Genomic DNA, 14733 nt, shown 5'->3' with positions numbered 1-14733 from the left:
TGGGGCAAAAATGTCCCAATAATAGGATTTGGATTTTTATATTTTGCAACATATGCTATAGTTAAAGCATTATCACACGAGCACAATTGCCATTTTCCCTGAATATCAGAATATCAGATATTGCTTTTAGAGAGTAGTTCAACAAACAATGAGTTAGTAACTTTTAAACAAATAGTGTCTCTTTTTAAATGTTTTTGCTCCTTCAATAAAAATTCTGTCACAATTGTATATAATGCAACAGGTTCATTCTCCAGCTTAAAATGAGTTTTTTATGCAATATTGATGTGCATATATACTTTTATTCTCTTGGTTGTATATAATTTGATTACTTATTTGTTGAGTAGACCTTTTTGTGAGCAGACAACTCAATAATGTGATTGCCTAGAGAATTTTAATCTGCTAAATGCCAAACCTAGTCTCTGTAATCGTATTTTATGAAATATAACCTATTTCTGAGCCCTATAATCCTCAGTCATATTAAAAGAGCTGAGAGTAAGTCCATACGGGCAGGAGCCTCATGCTGTTCTCCCAGAGCGAAGGACGGCCGAGGGAGGGATTTCTCAGTGAGATGTTGATCGAGAACTTATGGTTGCCATAGTAACCAGTCAGCATTTACAATGTGCAATAAAGGCTATGTTGGCATGCCTCAATTTTCCCCACAAGAAGAGGGGTAAATGTGGGAATGAATTTAGGCTTTTTACTGGCTTAAAATGTAAATATGCACATATTTATTAGTGGCAAGACAACTAATCTTTAGCTTTAGATGTCAGGTTGTATTTTAGTTGTCTTGTACAAATATAGGAACTCCTCTATGGGTCCTAAATGTAATGGAATGATTCATGTTTCTAATATACTGTAGCTTTATACCAGAATTTTCATCTTATCCAAAGCATGATCAGCTGTAATGTAATATCTCTATAAAATAAAGATATGCATGCAATGCATGCAGTTGAGAGTAATCCAGAATGGTGTTTCAACAAAATCTGACTTTTCTCAGTAAGACTACAAAGGCCCATTCATATCATGGACGATAACTATCAATAACAGGATATAGTTTTAACAATCATTCTTAAAAAAAAAATAATAATAATGCAGCACCCACAACACAATTGTAATGACACAGAGGAACAATATTGTTGGAATCACTTTCAAAAAAAAATTTCTAGCTGATAAACGATAAAAGAATTGACAGCCAATCAGTATCCATCCTGCTTTAAAGAGCTCTAGCATTTGAGCATCATGTGCTTATAATAAACAGAATGTCATCATGAAATTAATTTGCATTTCATTTCATTCTGAACTCTTTCTCTGCCATTGAAGTAATTTTCTGGCTTTCCATGTTTTCATTGTCATATGGTAGTGTGCGCTATTACACATCTTCTGAAAGAGTAGGGAATCTCGGAATCAATACAGGATGAAGAAGAAGCAGAAACAAGCATGTAAGCAGATGCATATGTAAAATATCATGATCATCAAACTTTAAACAGAATATACATCAAAACTGCCGAACATTACCAAATTAATTGTCAACCCAGGAATCTGTATAGGACTGTGAAGTGAAGTCCGCTCAAAACAGTGGAGATGATCGTGGATTTCAGGAGAAACCCCCCTGCTCTCCCCCCACTCACCATCATGAACAGCACTGTGACTGCAGTGGAGTCCAGGGGCGCCCCCAAAGGGGTGGCCAGGGGTGGCCTGGCCACCCCTGTGGCCACCCCAGGATGATTTGCAGTGGCTACTATTAATTTAAATATATTTTAAATCTATTAATTTTAGATCTATATAATTTATATATCATTTTAATATAGTTACTATCACACGAAGAGTGACGTTTTTCTCCAGAAGTCTGCATAATTGCAAATGTGACATTGATTTCATAGAACAGTTCAATAAACAAGAAGTTAATATCAAAAGTTTTACGTTTTAGACAACATATTCACTTTTTGCGCTCTATTTCTAAAAACAAAAAATCATTCCAAACACAGCCACTGTTTTGCGTCTCTGAGCAACATGATAGTGTTTCGTTCCTGAATGAATCAACCGTTTAAATGATTCGGTTCAATCGCAATGACTCACTTATTAACAGTGACTCGCTGCCACCTACTGGCTGTTTTAATTTCACATTTAGGGTACCATTTCATTTTTTAAACAATTTCAAGCATCAGTTTTCAATGTTTTATGTTTAAAATATCAAAACATTATTTATTAATTTGTAACTCCAGGTTAAAGTATTCCATGTCCCTCAGAGCTCCATTAAACAGTGTGTAAAAACCTCTAAATGGCACTTCAGATGCAGTTTCTGTTTTCTCTGCATTGCAAAGATCAATTTTGTTGATGCTGATTGCATTTGCTTGGTAACAGCCCAAATGCGAGTGTCTGACTTAAAAGATGGTGCACACTTTTAGAAAAAAATGGCGTAAAGGTTAAAAAAAAAAAAAAAAGCCTCAGCTGTCAGCACACTTAGAAATAAGATATCAGCACAATAACACACACCAGCAAAATATTGTCTAATTTTCCTTATCGATAAAATCCCAGAAATCACAGAGATATCATTTTTTTTGTCAATATTGCAAACACTTTATTTATTTATTTATTTTTTGATGTGCCACCCCAAGATTTACTGTGGCCTCATCTGGCCACCCCTATTAAAATTTTCTGGGGGCGCCACTGGTGGAGTCATTCAGGTTCCTGGGAACCACCATCTCTCAGGACCTGAAGTGGGACATTCACATTGACTCCATTGTGAAAAAAGCCCAGCAGAGGTTGTACTTCCTTCGCCAGCTGAGGAAATTCAACCTACCGTAAGAACTGCTGAAACAGTTCTACTCCACCATCATTGAATCTGTCCTCTTCACTTCAGTAACTGTCTGGTTCAGCTCAGCTTCTAAATCTGACCTCAGAAGACTACAGAGGGTAGTCCGGACTGCTGAGAGAATCATCGGTACAACCCTCCCTTCTATTCAAGAACTGTACTTATCCAGAATAAGCAAAAAGGCTGGTAAAATCACTCTGGACCCCTCACATCCAGCACACTTCCTCTTTGAACTGTTGCCATCCGGTCGACGCTACAGAGCACTGAGCACCAGAACGACCAGACACAGGAACAGTTTCTTCCCTCAGGCAATCCATCTAATGAACACTTGATAATAACTGTGGAACACACTACACTATTTATATTTATATACACATACACTTATTTATCTAACACACATACTTAGTGTACCTTAATTTTTTTTGCACATAATATACCTATACATACACAACTGCTCATTGTGATATACCTGCCATACAATTGTCAATTTTTATATTGTCATTTCTTACCTACTTATTTGTATTTTTTGTATTTTCTATTCTTTATTATGTGTTTTATGTCGCTGTCATTCTGTTGCACTGCGGAGCTTCTGTCACGAAAACAGATTCCTCGTATGTGTAAACATACCTGGCAATAAAGCTCATTCTGATTCTGAAGCTTTGGGGTGTTGATAGAAGAGATCTACCCCATCTATGTTTTGATCTGAATCTGGTCTCTGAATCCAATCTGGATGTAGTCTTTGACTAAAAATTTTTTTAGCCAAAATGTATGAAATTTGCCTATATTCATGTTGATAAAAAAGAATGCATTAAGCTAGAATAAAACAGATTCTTTCTTTCTTTTGATGCATTGCATGTTCAGATATTTCTGAAAATGATAAAAAAGAAAATGCTGGCGGTGAATGGCAACTTAAAAAAAAAATGCTGGCGGGGAAAGTGTTATGTGAAACAGAATATTTAATGGTTGAGACTTTCTTTTTTTTATTATTTAAAAAAAGAAAAAAAGTGGAGTCATACACAATAAAACCTCCAAAATATACTACAAAAATTATTATGGTCAGTTGTTATTTTCCTATAATGTAAACTTATTAAATGTTTTGACTATAAAGCTGCAAACTGATACACTGATGTCTGTTTTCTGTCCAGGTGTAAGCAGCTGACCTACCCTGATGACCTTCCCCAGATCTCTGTCGTCTTCATCTTTGTGAATGAAGCTCTGTCTGTCATCCTGCGGTCTGTACACAGCGTGGTCAACCATACCCCGGCACACCTGCTCAAAGAAATCATACTGGTGGACGACAACAGTGACAGCGGTAAGGATGCATCCCTTTATGTTTCCATTAATGATTTATTGCTTTGTTTTCACTGAAACAAATACAGCTGCTTAATGTTTACCGGTTTCTCTTGTTGCTCCAGACGTAAAAGCCTTTATAAAGAAAGTGTACATAAAATGCTGCTTGAATAAACACAGCACGGCATCCTTAGATAAAGTATGACTAACCTGTTTTGGTATACCGTAACAGTCTGTGTTTTGTCTGAGCAAACAATCAATTTTGTTGCTTGGTTAGAGACTGCGCTTAAAGACTAACAAAAAGAGGGAAAATAAACAGCAAGAGACAAACACCGCAAGAGTAAACCTTCAGGTCTGTACTCTTGCACACAGCTCAAGGTTTATAAACGAGCTTTAAAAGGAAATTTTTCTTTGAGACATTATTTAAAGTTCCCACTGACGCTGTATGTTATGCAGTCGTTTTTATCTGGTCAAACTGCGCTGAAGTATCGGACTAACTAAAAGTAGTGATGCTTCTAACTGAACATTTTTCATTAGTGGGACAGCAGCAGCAGCTCAGCTGTTCTCAAAATAGTTTAGCTTTTTTCATTTTTGGTGTCACATAAATATATGTTTTCTGTGTCATGTTGTTTATTGCATACAGCCTTAAAACCAAGCAAGGTGGAAAAATAATGAACCATTCTCTCTTCTAGAACCCTCTTCATCACTGTTGGGTTTTGTTCATGTGAGCGCAGGTTTGGCTCGGGTTTGAGGGCACATAGAGGCTGCAAGGAGGGCGCTCATGAGCACCCTTCTGAATCATAAAATGATAAATGGGATACCCTACAGGCTCGTGGACCTCATGGATACACGCGAATGAAGGCCATGAGACCGCCAGTCCACATCCAGTGTGCCATTTGACACAGGGCCACTCTCTGAAGTACTGTGTGGAATTCATTTTAGTGATTGGTTCTTCTTCTGATTACAATCAAACTTTTAAAAAACATTTTCTCTGATTTTCAGTAGTTCTCTGAGTCCTCAATTGAATAGAGTTTCTGGAAATCGTTGCACTCTATTTTTAGCCTTTACGAAATAAATTATTTCATCAAAAATACAGTAAAAACAGTAGTATTGTAAAATATTATTACAGTCGAAAACAACATTTTTAGAACTACATTTGAAAAGTTTATTTGCAAAAGCAGATAACTCCGTTTTTTTTTTTTTTTTTTTTTTTTCAAAAATTATGTTTTTTATTATGTAATCATGTTTTTATTATGTTAGTTAGCTGTAATTTTTAGTTATTTTTAACCTAATCAAAATAACCCAACTGCAGTTTAACTGAGATTAACTGGAATGGACAATTAAAAAACATGATTTTTGAGAATTGTTAAAAATGGAGTTATCTGTTTTTGCAACTGAACTCTTCATTTATTATTTTTATTTATTGCTATTTATTCAAAACGTTTTAATTTCAAATAAATTGTGTTCTTTTTATTTAACTTTCTATTTATCAAAGAACCCTATGAATAGTATTGTGGTGTACACAAATATATTAACTGTTATATTAACAAATATATTAACAAAAACTGTTTTTAACACTGATAATAATAATAAAAAAAGCAATATTAGTAGTTGAGCACCAAATCAGCATATTAGAATAATTTATGAAAGATCATGTGACACTGAAGACCAAAAAAAAGTTATTTTAAATCATAATAATATTTCACAGTATAACAGTTTTTACTGTATGTTTGATCAAATAAATGCAGGCTTAGCAAAGATTCTTTTAAAAGTAAATATATAACAAACCAAAAAAAATATACATATATTCCAGTATACTCCTGAATGTTGTTAAACATTTAGCAGATATACTTGATATAAATTTAAAACAGCAGTACTTCTCAATCTTGTTTGCAAAAAAATAAATAAAAAAATAAAAATAAAGGTTAGATACACAGAGCTGTAGCGTTGTGGAGAACAGATGACTGAGAGTACTGCTATCTTCCCAATTTGCTGTTATCTCACACACTCAGCTTCTCTGGATGTGGCGTTTCTAATTTCATATGCTAATTTCCTGCTGATGCTTCAGCTTCTTCCAGCTGACATTAAATTGTTAACATGCAAAGGTTGCCTACTTGACCTTTTCTCTGCGCTGTAGCTTGTCGTCTCCAGTTTAGCGCTCGCACCCAAAAAACGGCTGGAGGTACAGGCGCCCTCACCACTTGAATAATGAATTGACCTTAGCGAGCGTGTCTCTGTCTCTCGAAGTCTTCTGTCCATTATGAAGACGTTTAATAGAGTGCCGTTCTCGTGTTACACTGTTCACTGAAGCCAATAAGGTTTTTGTCCTCCTTTTCTGTCCCTCCATCATCCCTGTCTGCTTGGATTAATCTCAGCTGAATCCTGTTACGCAGGGTAGCATTTATTCTCACCTTGTGAATAATTTTAAGGGACATTGCGTCTATTTTTCTCATCTCATCAGACACGGAGTGGTATGGCGCCCTTGAAATTCAATTCATTTAGACGTTGCTTGTAAACAGACAATAATGGGTTTCAGTCCAAATGAAAACAAATTTAGGTCCTTTAGATGAAGAGTTTGTTTAATACTTTTCAAGGACGTTCTTTTATTTGAGACTCCAGCTAGTAAATGATATCTGGCTTTATCCCCAAAAGCAAACTACACAATTAAAATCTTCATACATTAGGCCAAATTCTGTGGATAAAATTAGTGTTATAATTATAATGTTATTATCATTTACTCACCTTCATGTTGTTCCTAACCCATTTGACACTTTCTTCTTTTAATTCTATGGAACACAAATTATTATTTTTATTTATTTGTGGATGATCCCTGTTTTACTAAAGCCCATTGGCACACACATACACATGCATCCATGAGGAAAATTGCTTTCTTTAATTGCATTAAATGCAATTCCAGTGCCATATGCAGCCTTCACTAGTTATTGCGTATGGTTGTATATCAAGCCAGAGTTCTTGATATATGCAGATGAAAAATGATAAGTCCTCTTTGTTGATTAAATAAAGCAAAGCAATCCCTTTGCCATAGCTGATCTATCAAGATCAGCATGCATTTCAAATATTTTCATAATGCTCAATTTTGATCTGCAGTGTTCCAGAACTTATTTCTGCTTTTCTATTCACGGTATGATGGATGGATATTTGTTCTTCATTGATTGGTGAATGCTTATAAAATATTTCTGCCTCATGATTCTTAATTTCAATCTCATTCAGAACACACCAGAGGGAATCCTATAACTTCTGTTCTAACAGCACATTTGTGTGTGTGTGTGTGTGTGTGTGTGTGTGTGTGTGTGTGTGCGCGCGTGTGCTGTTCGACACACTGAATTGCGTTTTGTGCCCGCCCTAATATGGCTGTGTTATAATAACTGGAGCAGAGCTGACATTAAAAGCAGTCAGCGTGAATATAATTTATGAACATATTTATGTACTGTACTTTCACATTATATTTATTAACTTAGCAGACACTTTTATTTGACTTTATTGGACGAAAATGCTTAAGAAATTTTTCTCAAAAAATTGCATTTCAACCCAAAATCAAAAACAAGAAACAAAATTGTTGAATAATTTAACAAATGTGTGTGTGTGATGAGAGTCTGTTAGAAGACAGTATTTTTTGCATGTGTAGGCAATATATCAGTATACATCATTGTAATATTCATTGTAATAAATTACATTTATATTTATAATATTTGCTTATAATATTAATGAGAATGAGATTTTTTTTTTCTCAAAACAATGTAAATTTAACGGGAAAAGTGCAGATATAATGTTAAAAAAATGGTCATACTTGATCTATGGTCTATAATGGTCTATGATATGGCCACAAACAAATCGTAGCTAGTGGCACTTTTCCACTGCATGGTACGACTCGGTACCGTACCGTTACCAAAACGTGACGTGTAAACTCTGCTGATCACGGATTGGCCGGAGAGCATCATCACTAAACTTGTAGTCTCGCATAGCCAGATCTTCAGACTCACGGCTGAAGGTCTGGAATCCATGGCAGCTTTCTTTGGCCAAGGCTCGCCCATGAGGCCATTTGACTGACATGTCAAACAACCAATCACAGTTCATTTCGTTCAGCGGCACGTTTCGGGGCGTGGAAATGTCGCCACAATAACAGACCAGTGTGTAAAACTCTCTGACGTATTTTAAAGATTCTGTGCCGCAAATGTAAAATATTTCACATACTTTTGAGAATCCAGCATTTAGTTGATCCTGATAAGTGCTCATCATCACAGTTGTAATCATGACAGCTTTCTTCTTTCGTGAGGGGGTTTGGCGGCATGACATCTTTGTTTCCAGGTGGAACGTTAAAGAATGCGACACACATGTCTCCCGGAAATCCTGTAGAATTCAACCAATCTGATGACGACTTTGGAACTCCTGAAGTGTTTCCACTTTTGTGTGCCGTATGCATCAGACGTTCAGCCGACGGTCCGTGGGCGTGACGTCTGTGGCTGAGACTACTAAACTTGTGATACAAACATAACACACCCACCAGATTTAAATCAGCATAGCCAGCCAAGGATTGAACGCAACTGTTTTGAACGAGCGCACCTTTTTTAACAACTAAAAAGTGGCTGTTTTGTTGTCTGTTGAGGAAATACAGAAGTTCCTCTCGTTGATAGCAGAGGAGCAGATCCAGCAAGAGCTTGATGGGGCGACGAGGAATAAAAAAGCCGAGCCGAGCAGTGCCGAGACAATTCGTACCACGCAGTGGAAAAGTGCCATAAATTAGGTTGTCAGTTCACATTTTTGCCCTAAATCCCGTTCTGCACACACAGTGAGTGACAACTGCATTCTACAACTGACAATTCAGGTAGTGACAACCATGCAGTGTGTACAGAACCAAACTAAACTAGTTGTTAATGACGTATTTAAACACGTATCACAGTTGTATCTTTTCTGTATGAGCAGTGCAAGAAATCACAGGGTATATTTTAAAATCATAAGTGTTGCCAGATCTTGCTTGAACAACAACAACAAATAAGGCCATAATAAACTTAAATCCAAATCTGTTATTTTGGAAATAAGCCACATACCAAAATATAACTTGCTCTATTACCTCCATAAACTAAAGCCCAAATAACAAGCATAAAGGTGCTTGATAAGCATCGCTTTTATAATAAGTGGGCATGGCAACCCTTCAAGCACACTCTGTGAGGTAGCCTTCCAAACATAAAACATGACATCTCTGTTGATATTGGTTTAGTGTTTAAATGCAAGTGTCTCTCCTGAAACTTTACAGTATGTATGTGGCCTATGAGTCTTTATTGGCAAACATAAAAACATCTCACCTTTTATGTAAAATAATTTTAAATCATATTCTTAGGTGATTAAATCCAGTGCCAGGGTTTTCCATTGCACCGAAACACTGAAATGTTAATCGTTCTTCTAAGCTGATGAATGAGAGGGGAGGTAGTTGTGTGCATCAGTGCCTTAAAGAGTGCTCTGTTCCTCCTTATTCCTCTCCCCATAGAAACTAGAGCACTCAGCAACCTGCAGGAAAGAGCCCAAACACTCATCTATCTTCCTTGAGTGTGTGTATGTGTGTGTTTGTCTCTCTGAGTGTGTGTGTGTTCTCCTTGCACTCCATTTGTTTACCTCCCAGAGTTCTTATTGAATGAGAACAGATAGCTAACTCTGAGAGACTAGGAGCGGGGAGATTCAGGCAGATTTATTTACCATGTCACCTATAGTGCCACGAAAACCTTCTTTTTTTTCTTTTATGCTATTAGGTTATCGTACAGAATTCAATACAAGGTTCTTCCTTGAACCTGAATGCTTTTTTTTTTTTTTTTCTTCAGAATCATGAGCGAAAAGGGATACACTCTCAAAAATAAAGGTTCTAAAAGTGTTTTTTTGTTTTTTCAGTGATGCCATAGAATAACTTTTTTTTTTTTTTCAGAAATAACTTTTGAGTAAACAGTTCTTAAAATAACCTTTTTTTTCTTTATTTTTTTTGTGAGTGTAAAAAACATTTTAAAGATCTAAAGAATATTTTCAGCTATTAAAAACATTTGTGCAATGGAAAGTTTCCATGGCAAGATAGATGCTTATAAAGAGTACAGGGCTGTTTCTTTTCTTCAAACGTCACATTTCATTTCTCATCTCATTTACATTATATTAATTAATTTAGCAGGCGCTTTTCCAAAGCGACTTACAATTGAGGAAGTACAACAAGCGATTCATCATAAAGAGGCAAATAAACACAGGAAGTGCTCATGATACAAAGTTTCAGACACTGGGCCTCATTCATGAAACACGAGCAGAATAAATTTGTGTGTAAATCGTTCATAAAAACATAAACTTTCGAATTAATGAAAATCACAATAAAAAAAAAAATAAATCTTTCACAAAAGAAAAAAACCACAAATCTCTACCACATGTTAATAGTGCGTAAAATGTTTGTGTTCTTTTTGGCAAACTGATGACACTGAATTTTGATACACTAATAATTACAAGTTAATTTGCCCTTGCCCTCTTTTTGAAAAAAAAAATGCTAAAATAGATTATGCTAATTGTGAATGAGCGTGCACAAGAATGATTGGAATTCATTAACATACACATGTATAACTATCAAATCGGACGTTTTGAAGTGTTTGTGAATCTGGAGGAGAGTTTTCGGGAAGGTCTGTTTTACGCGCAAATTACTCCGAATTTACTCATATATTTACACAAGTTTCATGAATGAGGCCCATTGTTTTTTATTAGAACAAGCTAGACAGGTTAAGGAAAGAGCTAGAATAAGGAAAGAGAAAGTAATGTTTTTTTATATATTTTTTTATTTTAGGATGACGAAAGAGATTCGTTTTCAGCTGTTGCTTGAAAATTGTCAGGGAGCATTCCAGATGGGGGTGGGAAGATTATTCCACCAGCCAGGAACGGTGAATAAAAAAAGTTCTGGAAAGTGATTTTGTGGCTCTCTGTGATGGTACCACGAGGCGTTGCTCACTTGTAGGTCTCAGGCTTCTGGAGGGAAAGTAGATTCCTAAGAGTGAGTGGAAGTACAGTAGGAGGGTGCTGAGCCTGTGGCTGTTCTATACACAAGCATCAGTGTCTTGAACTTGATGCAAGCTGTGACCGTTAGCCAGTGCAGGGAGATAAAGTCAGGTGTGACGTGGGCCCTTTTGGGCTCGTTGAAAACCAGTCATGCCATTGCATTCTGAATCATTTGTAGAGGGTTGAATGTGCATGATGGAAGCAGAGCATTGCAGTAGTCCAGCCTAGAAATAACAAGGGCCTGGACAAGAAGTTGATTGGCATGCTCCGTTAGGACTTGAGATGAGATACATTCTTGCTGTCCTTGGTAAACAAGCACATTAGCATTTAAAATAAATAAATAAATAAATTACAGATATAAGCAACACAACTATTCAAATTTTGATCCATTTCACTCTATTTTTTGCAAATGCAAAAATTTTAGCAATAGTTTTTGATGCATTTATAAGATCAAAAAACATTAATAATCAATGCCCTCACAATAAAACCCGTGCATAAAAGGAACAAAAATAAAAGAAGCACAATGTGGCATGAAAAAAAGGGTTTAAAAGACAATGTGACCTTCATATAATAAAAAGACACATTTCAAAGTCCCTGTTATTGATGTAGGAGGTTTGGATTTCCTCCCTTCACATGCTCTGATTTTCTCTTGTAGTGGAGCTGAAGTTCAATCTGGATCATTACGTGAACAAGCGATATCCCGGCCTGGTGAAGATCGTGAGGAACAGTAAGAGAGAGGGACTCATACGGGCCAGGATTCACGGCTGGAACGCAGCCACTGCTCCTGTTGTGGGCTTCTTTGACGCCCACGTGGAGTTCAACACAGGCTGGTAAGTGCGATTCAGTCTTTTATTATTTTATCAGGCATTGTCTCACCACTCAGAATATCACTGGCATGTTTCACATGACAAAGGCTTGATTTAGCTGAGAATGTTCATCATGACATCAATGGAAGCTTAGACTTCAGTGAGGAAAGCAGCCTGATGGATTTTTATCTAAAGCATCTGTCAAAAATGAACTGATAGATTAATGATCTCAGAAATGGATGAATGAGATGTGCACCAAATTAAATAACCTTTTTCCTCTCTGATGGTAATGGGCTTCCCTGCTGAGAAGTCTGGTAAACTCTGTTTAATTCTGGTCTGGTTAGAACCGGCGTTCAAACTACAGTCCAGGTAGAAGAATAAAGTCATTATTTGCTGCCTCCAAAAACACAAGATGACTCTAATGTGCTGAGACTTGCTTGAGACTTACACACCGCTCTCACAAACCTTAAATGAACTCAAGCATCCTTCATCTGTCATCTCCTTCAGCTCAACAGCAATGAGTTCTCATTAAGGCCTCCCATTAGAGTAGTATGACCTCCATTTGGGAATTATGGATTAACCATTAATGAGCTTTTCCTCTTTGTTCCACAACATAAACATTTAATGGAGAGATGATCACTGAATGGGGCCACCTTCTCAGGTGCATGATGCCGGATCTGCGGTCGGAAAGACAGGAGATGCATACCTCATTTTGGAACCAAAATTAAATTAGAGTTTTATTATCGCTTCCCTCGTGCAAAACTATTTCATTTAAATGTGTTTTCCTTCTGTGTGAGCTCCAAATTTCAAGGTGTGAAATGAAACTGTCGGAAATTAAACGCATTTTAGTTTTCAATTTAAAAGAGGTCATATCATGATTTATTGTATTCCCCCTTAAGCATTCCCTAACATTAAAAGTTTTTTTTTTTAGTGTCAAAAACAGTCATTATTTAGTTTTTCAGGTCGATTTTCCACCCTCTTTCTGGCTTAGAATTCCCTCTTTAACATGAAAACAAGCAGAAGTTTTCACAGCACACCAATGTCTTGTATGTCAAAAAGATCAAGGAAAATGTGATTCTTCATCACCTCTTTAACATACTGTTAGCTCAAAAATAAAATCTCTTCTGAACCATGATAAGCTCCTATCCTCATGTCAGCACTGCCCTATTCCTTCAGCTATTACTCTAATGTTGTCAGATTGACTCGGGACTTTAATTCACATCGTTTTTGCACTATATTCCTATGGACATGTTGTTCCCCCATGTTTATTTTTTTTAAAACACACACACATATTTGATGCACAGTTGAGAACTTTTTTCTATTTATAGAAACATTAAATGTTAAACTTTGAAGTAACTCGACATAACCACACTTACACACAGCTTCAAAGAAAAGTTGTTTCACATTGGCAGCACACTGTGCTGGAGATTTGACAATTAGCACTTTGATATATTAGTTTCAAAGCAAATGGAGGCAACTAACTGAATTCCAAAGAGGCCAATTACTCAATATATGAAGAGCATCGGTCACAGAAACACTGAAAGTATTTCATGTGTTAAGGACAACAGTTTTTCAAATGTAGCATAAATTCACTAAAAACTGAGTTTTTTACATTTGTGAGTGAATTTTCCCTTTCACTAGGTGCTCATATAGAGCTGTGCCTTGAATACAATACTTAAATGCCATGCAGGCTGTGCACAGCTCAGATTTTGTGGCTGTGTTTTGCTGTTACTTATTAATTTCTTTTTTAAAACAGGAACTGAAACAACCCAGACAGAGTGTGCAGATAAGCAGTGCTGTCAGCAAGCGCTTGCTTAAAGTTTTTGCCTTTCCCAAGAGGAGTAGATAGAGGTTTCACAGGACAGTTGCTAAGTGGCACAAAAGTAGCTCCTCAGATATGACCACAAACCTCAATCCTGTTCACTAGAGAGAGAAAAAAAGAACACTGTATGTCATGAGCTTCACAAAGCTCAGATTTATGGCAGGGCTGCTGTTCCGAATCCTCTTGTTTCCAGGGCCAACAAACAAAGACATAACCTGGTGTATTGAGCATAAAACCTGGACCCCTGGGCAATGGAAAAAGGTATTATGGTCTGACGAGTTATCTTTCAACCTCACGTCTACCTCCCGACAGGTTTGGCAAATCTTTTCAACTCAAATCACTGTTGCCACCTTTTATGCACAGAGGGGATCAGTAATATTATAGGCAGGCGTTTTATGGAAGTCACGTTGTGTATGGTGCTGCAATGGCCAAGGGATATTTTTTTATGTAGTATATGTTTTTGAAAGAAGTCTCCTATGCTCACAAGGGTTGCATTTTTTTTCTGCAAATACAGTAAAACAGCATTAATGTGAAACATTGTTACATTTTAAAATACCTGTTTTTAATTTTAATATATTTTAAAATGTTGATTCCTGTTATGACCATAACTCCAGTCCAGTCATGTGACACTGAAGACTGGAGTAATGATTTTGGAAAATTCATGTTTTAAAATATGAAAACAAATTATTTTATACTGTAAAATATTTACAATATAAGTGTTTTACTGTATTTTTGTATCAAATAAATGCAGGGACTTCTTTTACTTTCTTTCTTACCAACCGCAAACTTTTGAATGCTACTGTATACACATACATATCATTTTGCACGTTATATTTCATGGATAAGTAAAATAAGTTTTGATTATAACAGATTTTGGCTTGGGTGAATTTTGCAGTCACTGTACTCCACATAGCTATAGTTGCAAATGTGTAATTTAGTTTGTCGTCTGTACGCGCTAGCTTGTGAATTATGTAATT

The 14733-nt window shown here is 36.3% G+C and overlaps 1 protein-coding gene across 4 annotated transcripts in view; it reads left to right on the top strand.

Annotated features, from left to right (window-relative positions):
• Positions 1–14733, top strand: part of LOC109089974 (polypeptide N-acetylgalactosaminyltransferase 9) — a 90827-nt gene that overhangs the window by 34714 nt on the left and 41380 nt on the right. For all 4 annotated transcript variants that reach the window (XM_042723537.1, XM_042723536.1, XM_042723534.1 and 1 more), the window contains 2 exons: positions 3958–4124; positions 11784–11958. In XM_042723537.1, the coding sequence (XP_042579471.1) occupies positions 3958–4124; positions 11784–11958 (342 nt within the window). The remainder of the gene's footprint in view (positions 1–3957; positions 4125–11783; positions 11959–14733) is intronic.

This window comes from Cyprinus carpio, chromosome B5 (genome assembly GCF_018340385.1).
Source record: "Cyprinus carpio isolate SPL01 chromosome B5, ASM1834038v1, whole genome shotgun sequence".
In the NCBI taxonomy this organism is placed as follows: domain Eukaryota; kingdom Metazoa; phylum Chordata; class Actinopteri; order Cypriniformes; family Cyprinidae; genus Cyprinus; species Cyprinus carpio.
This window is presented reverse-complemented; position numbering and strand designations above follow the sequence as displayed.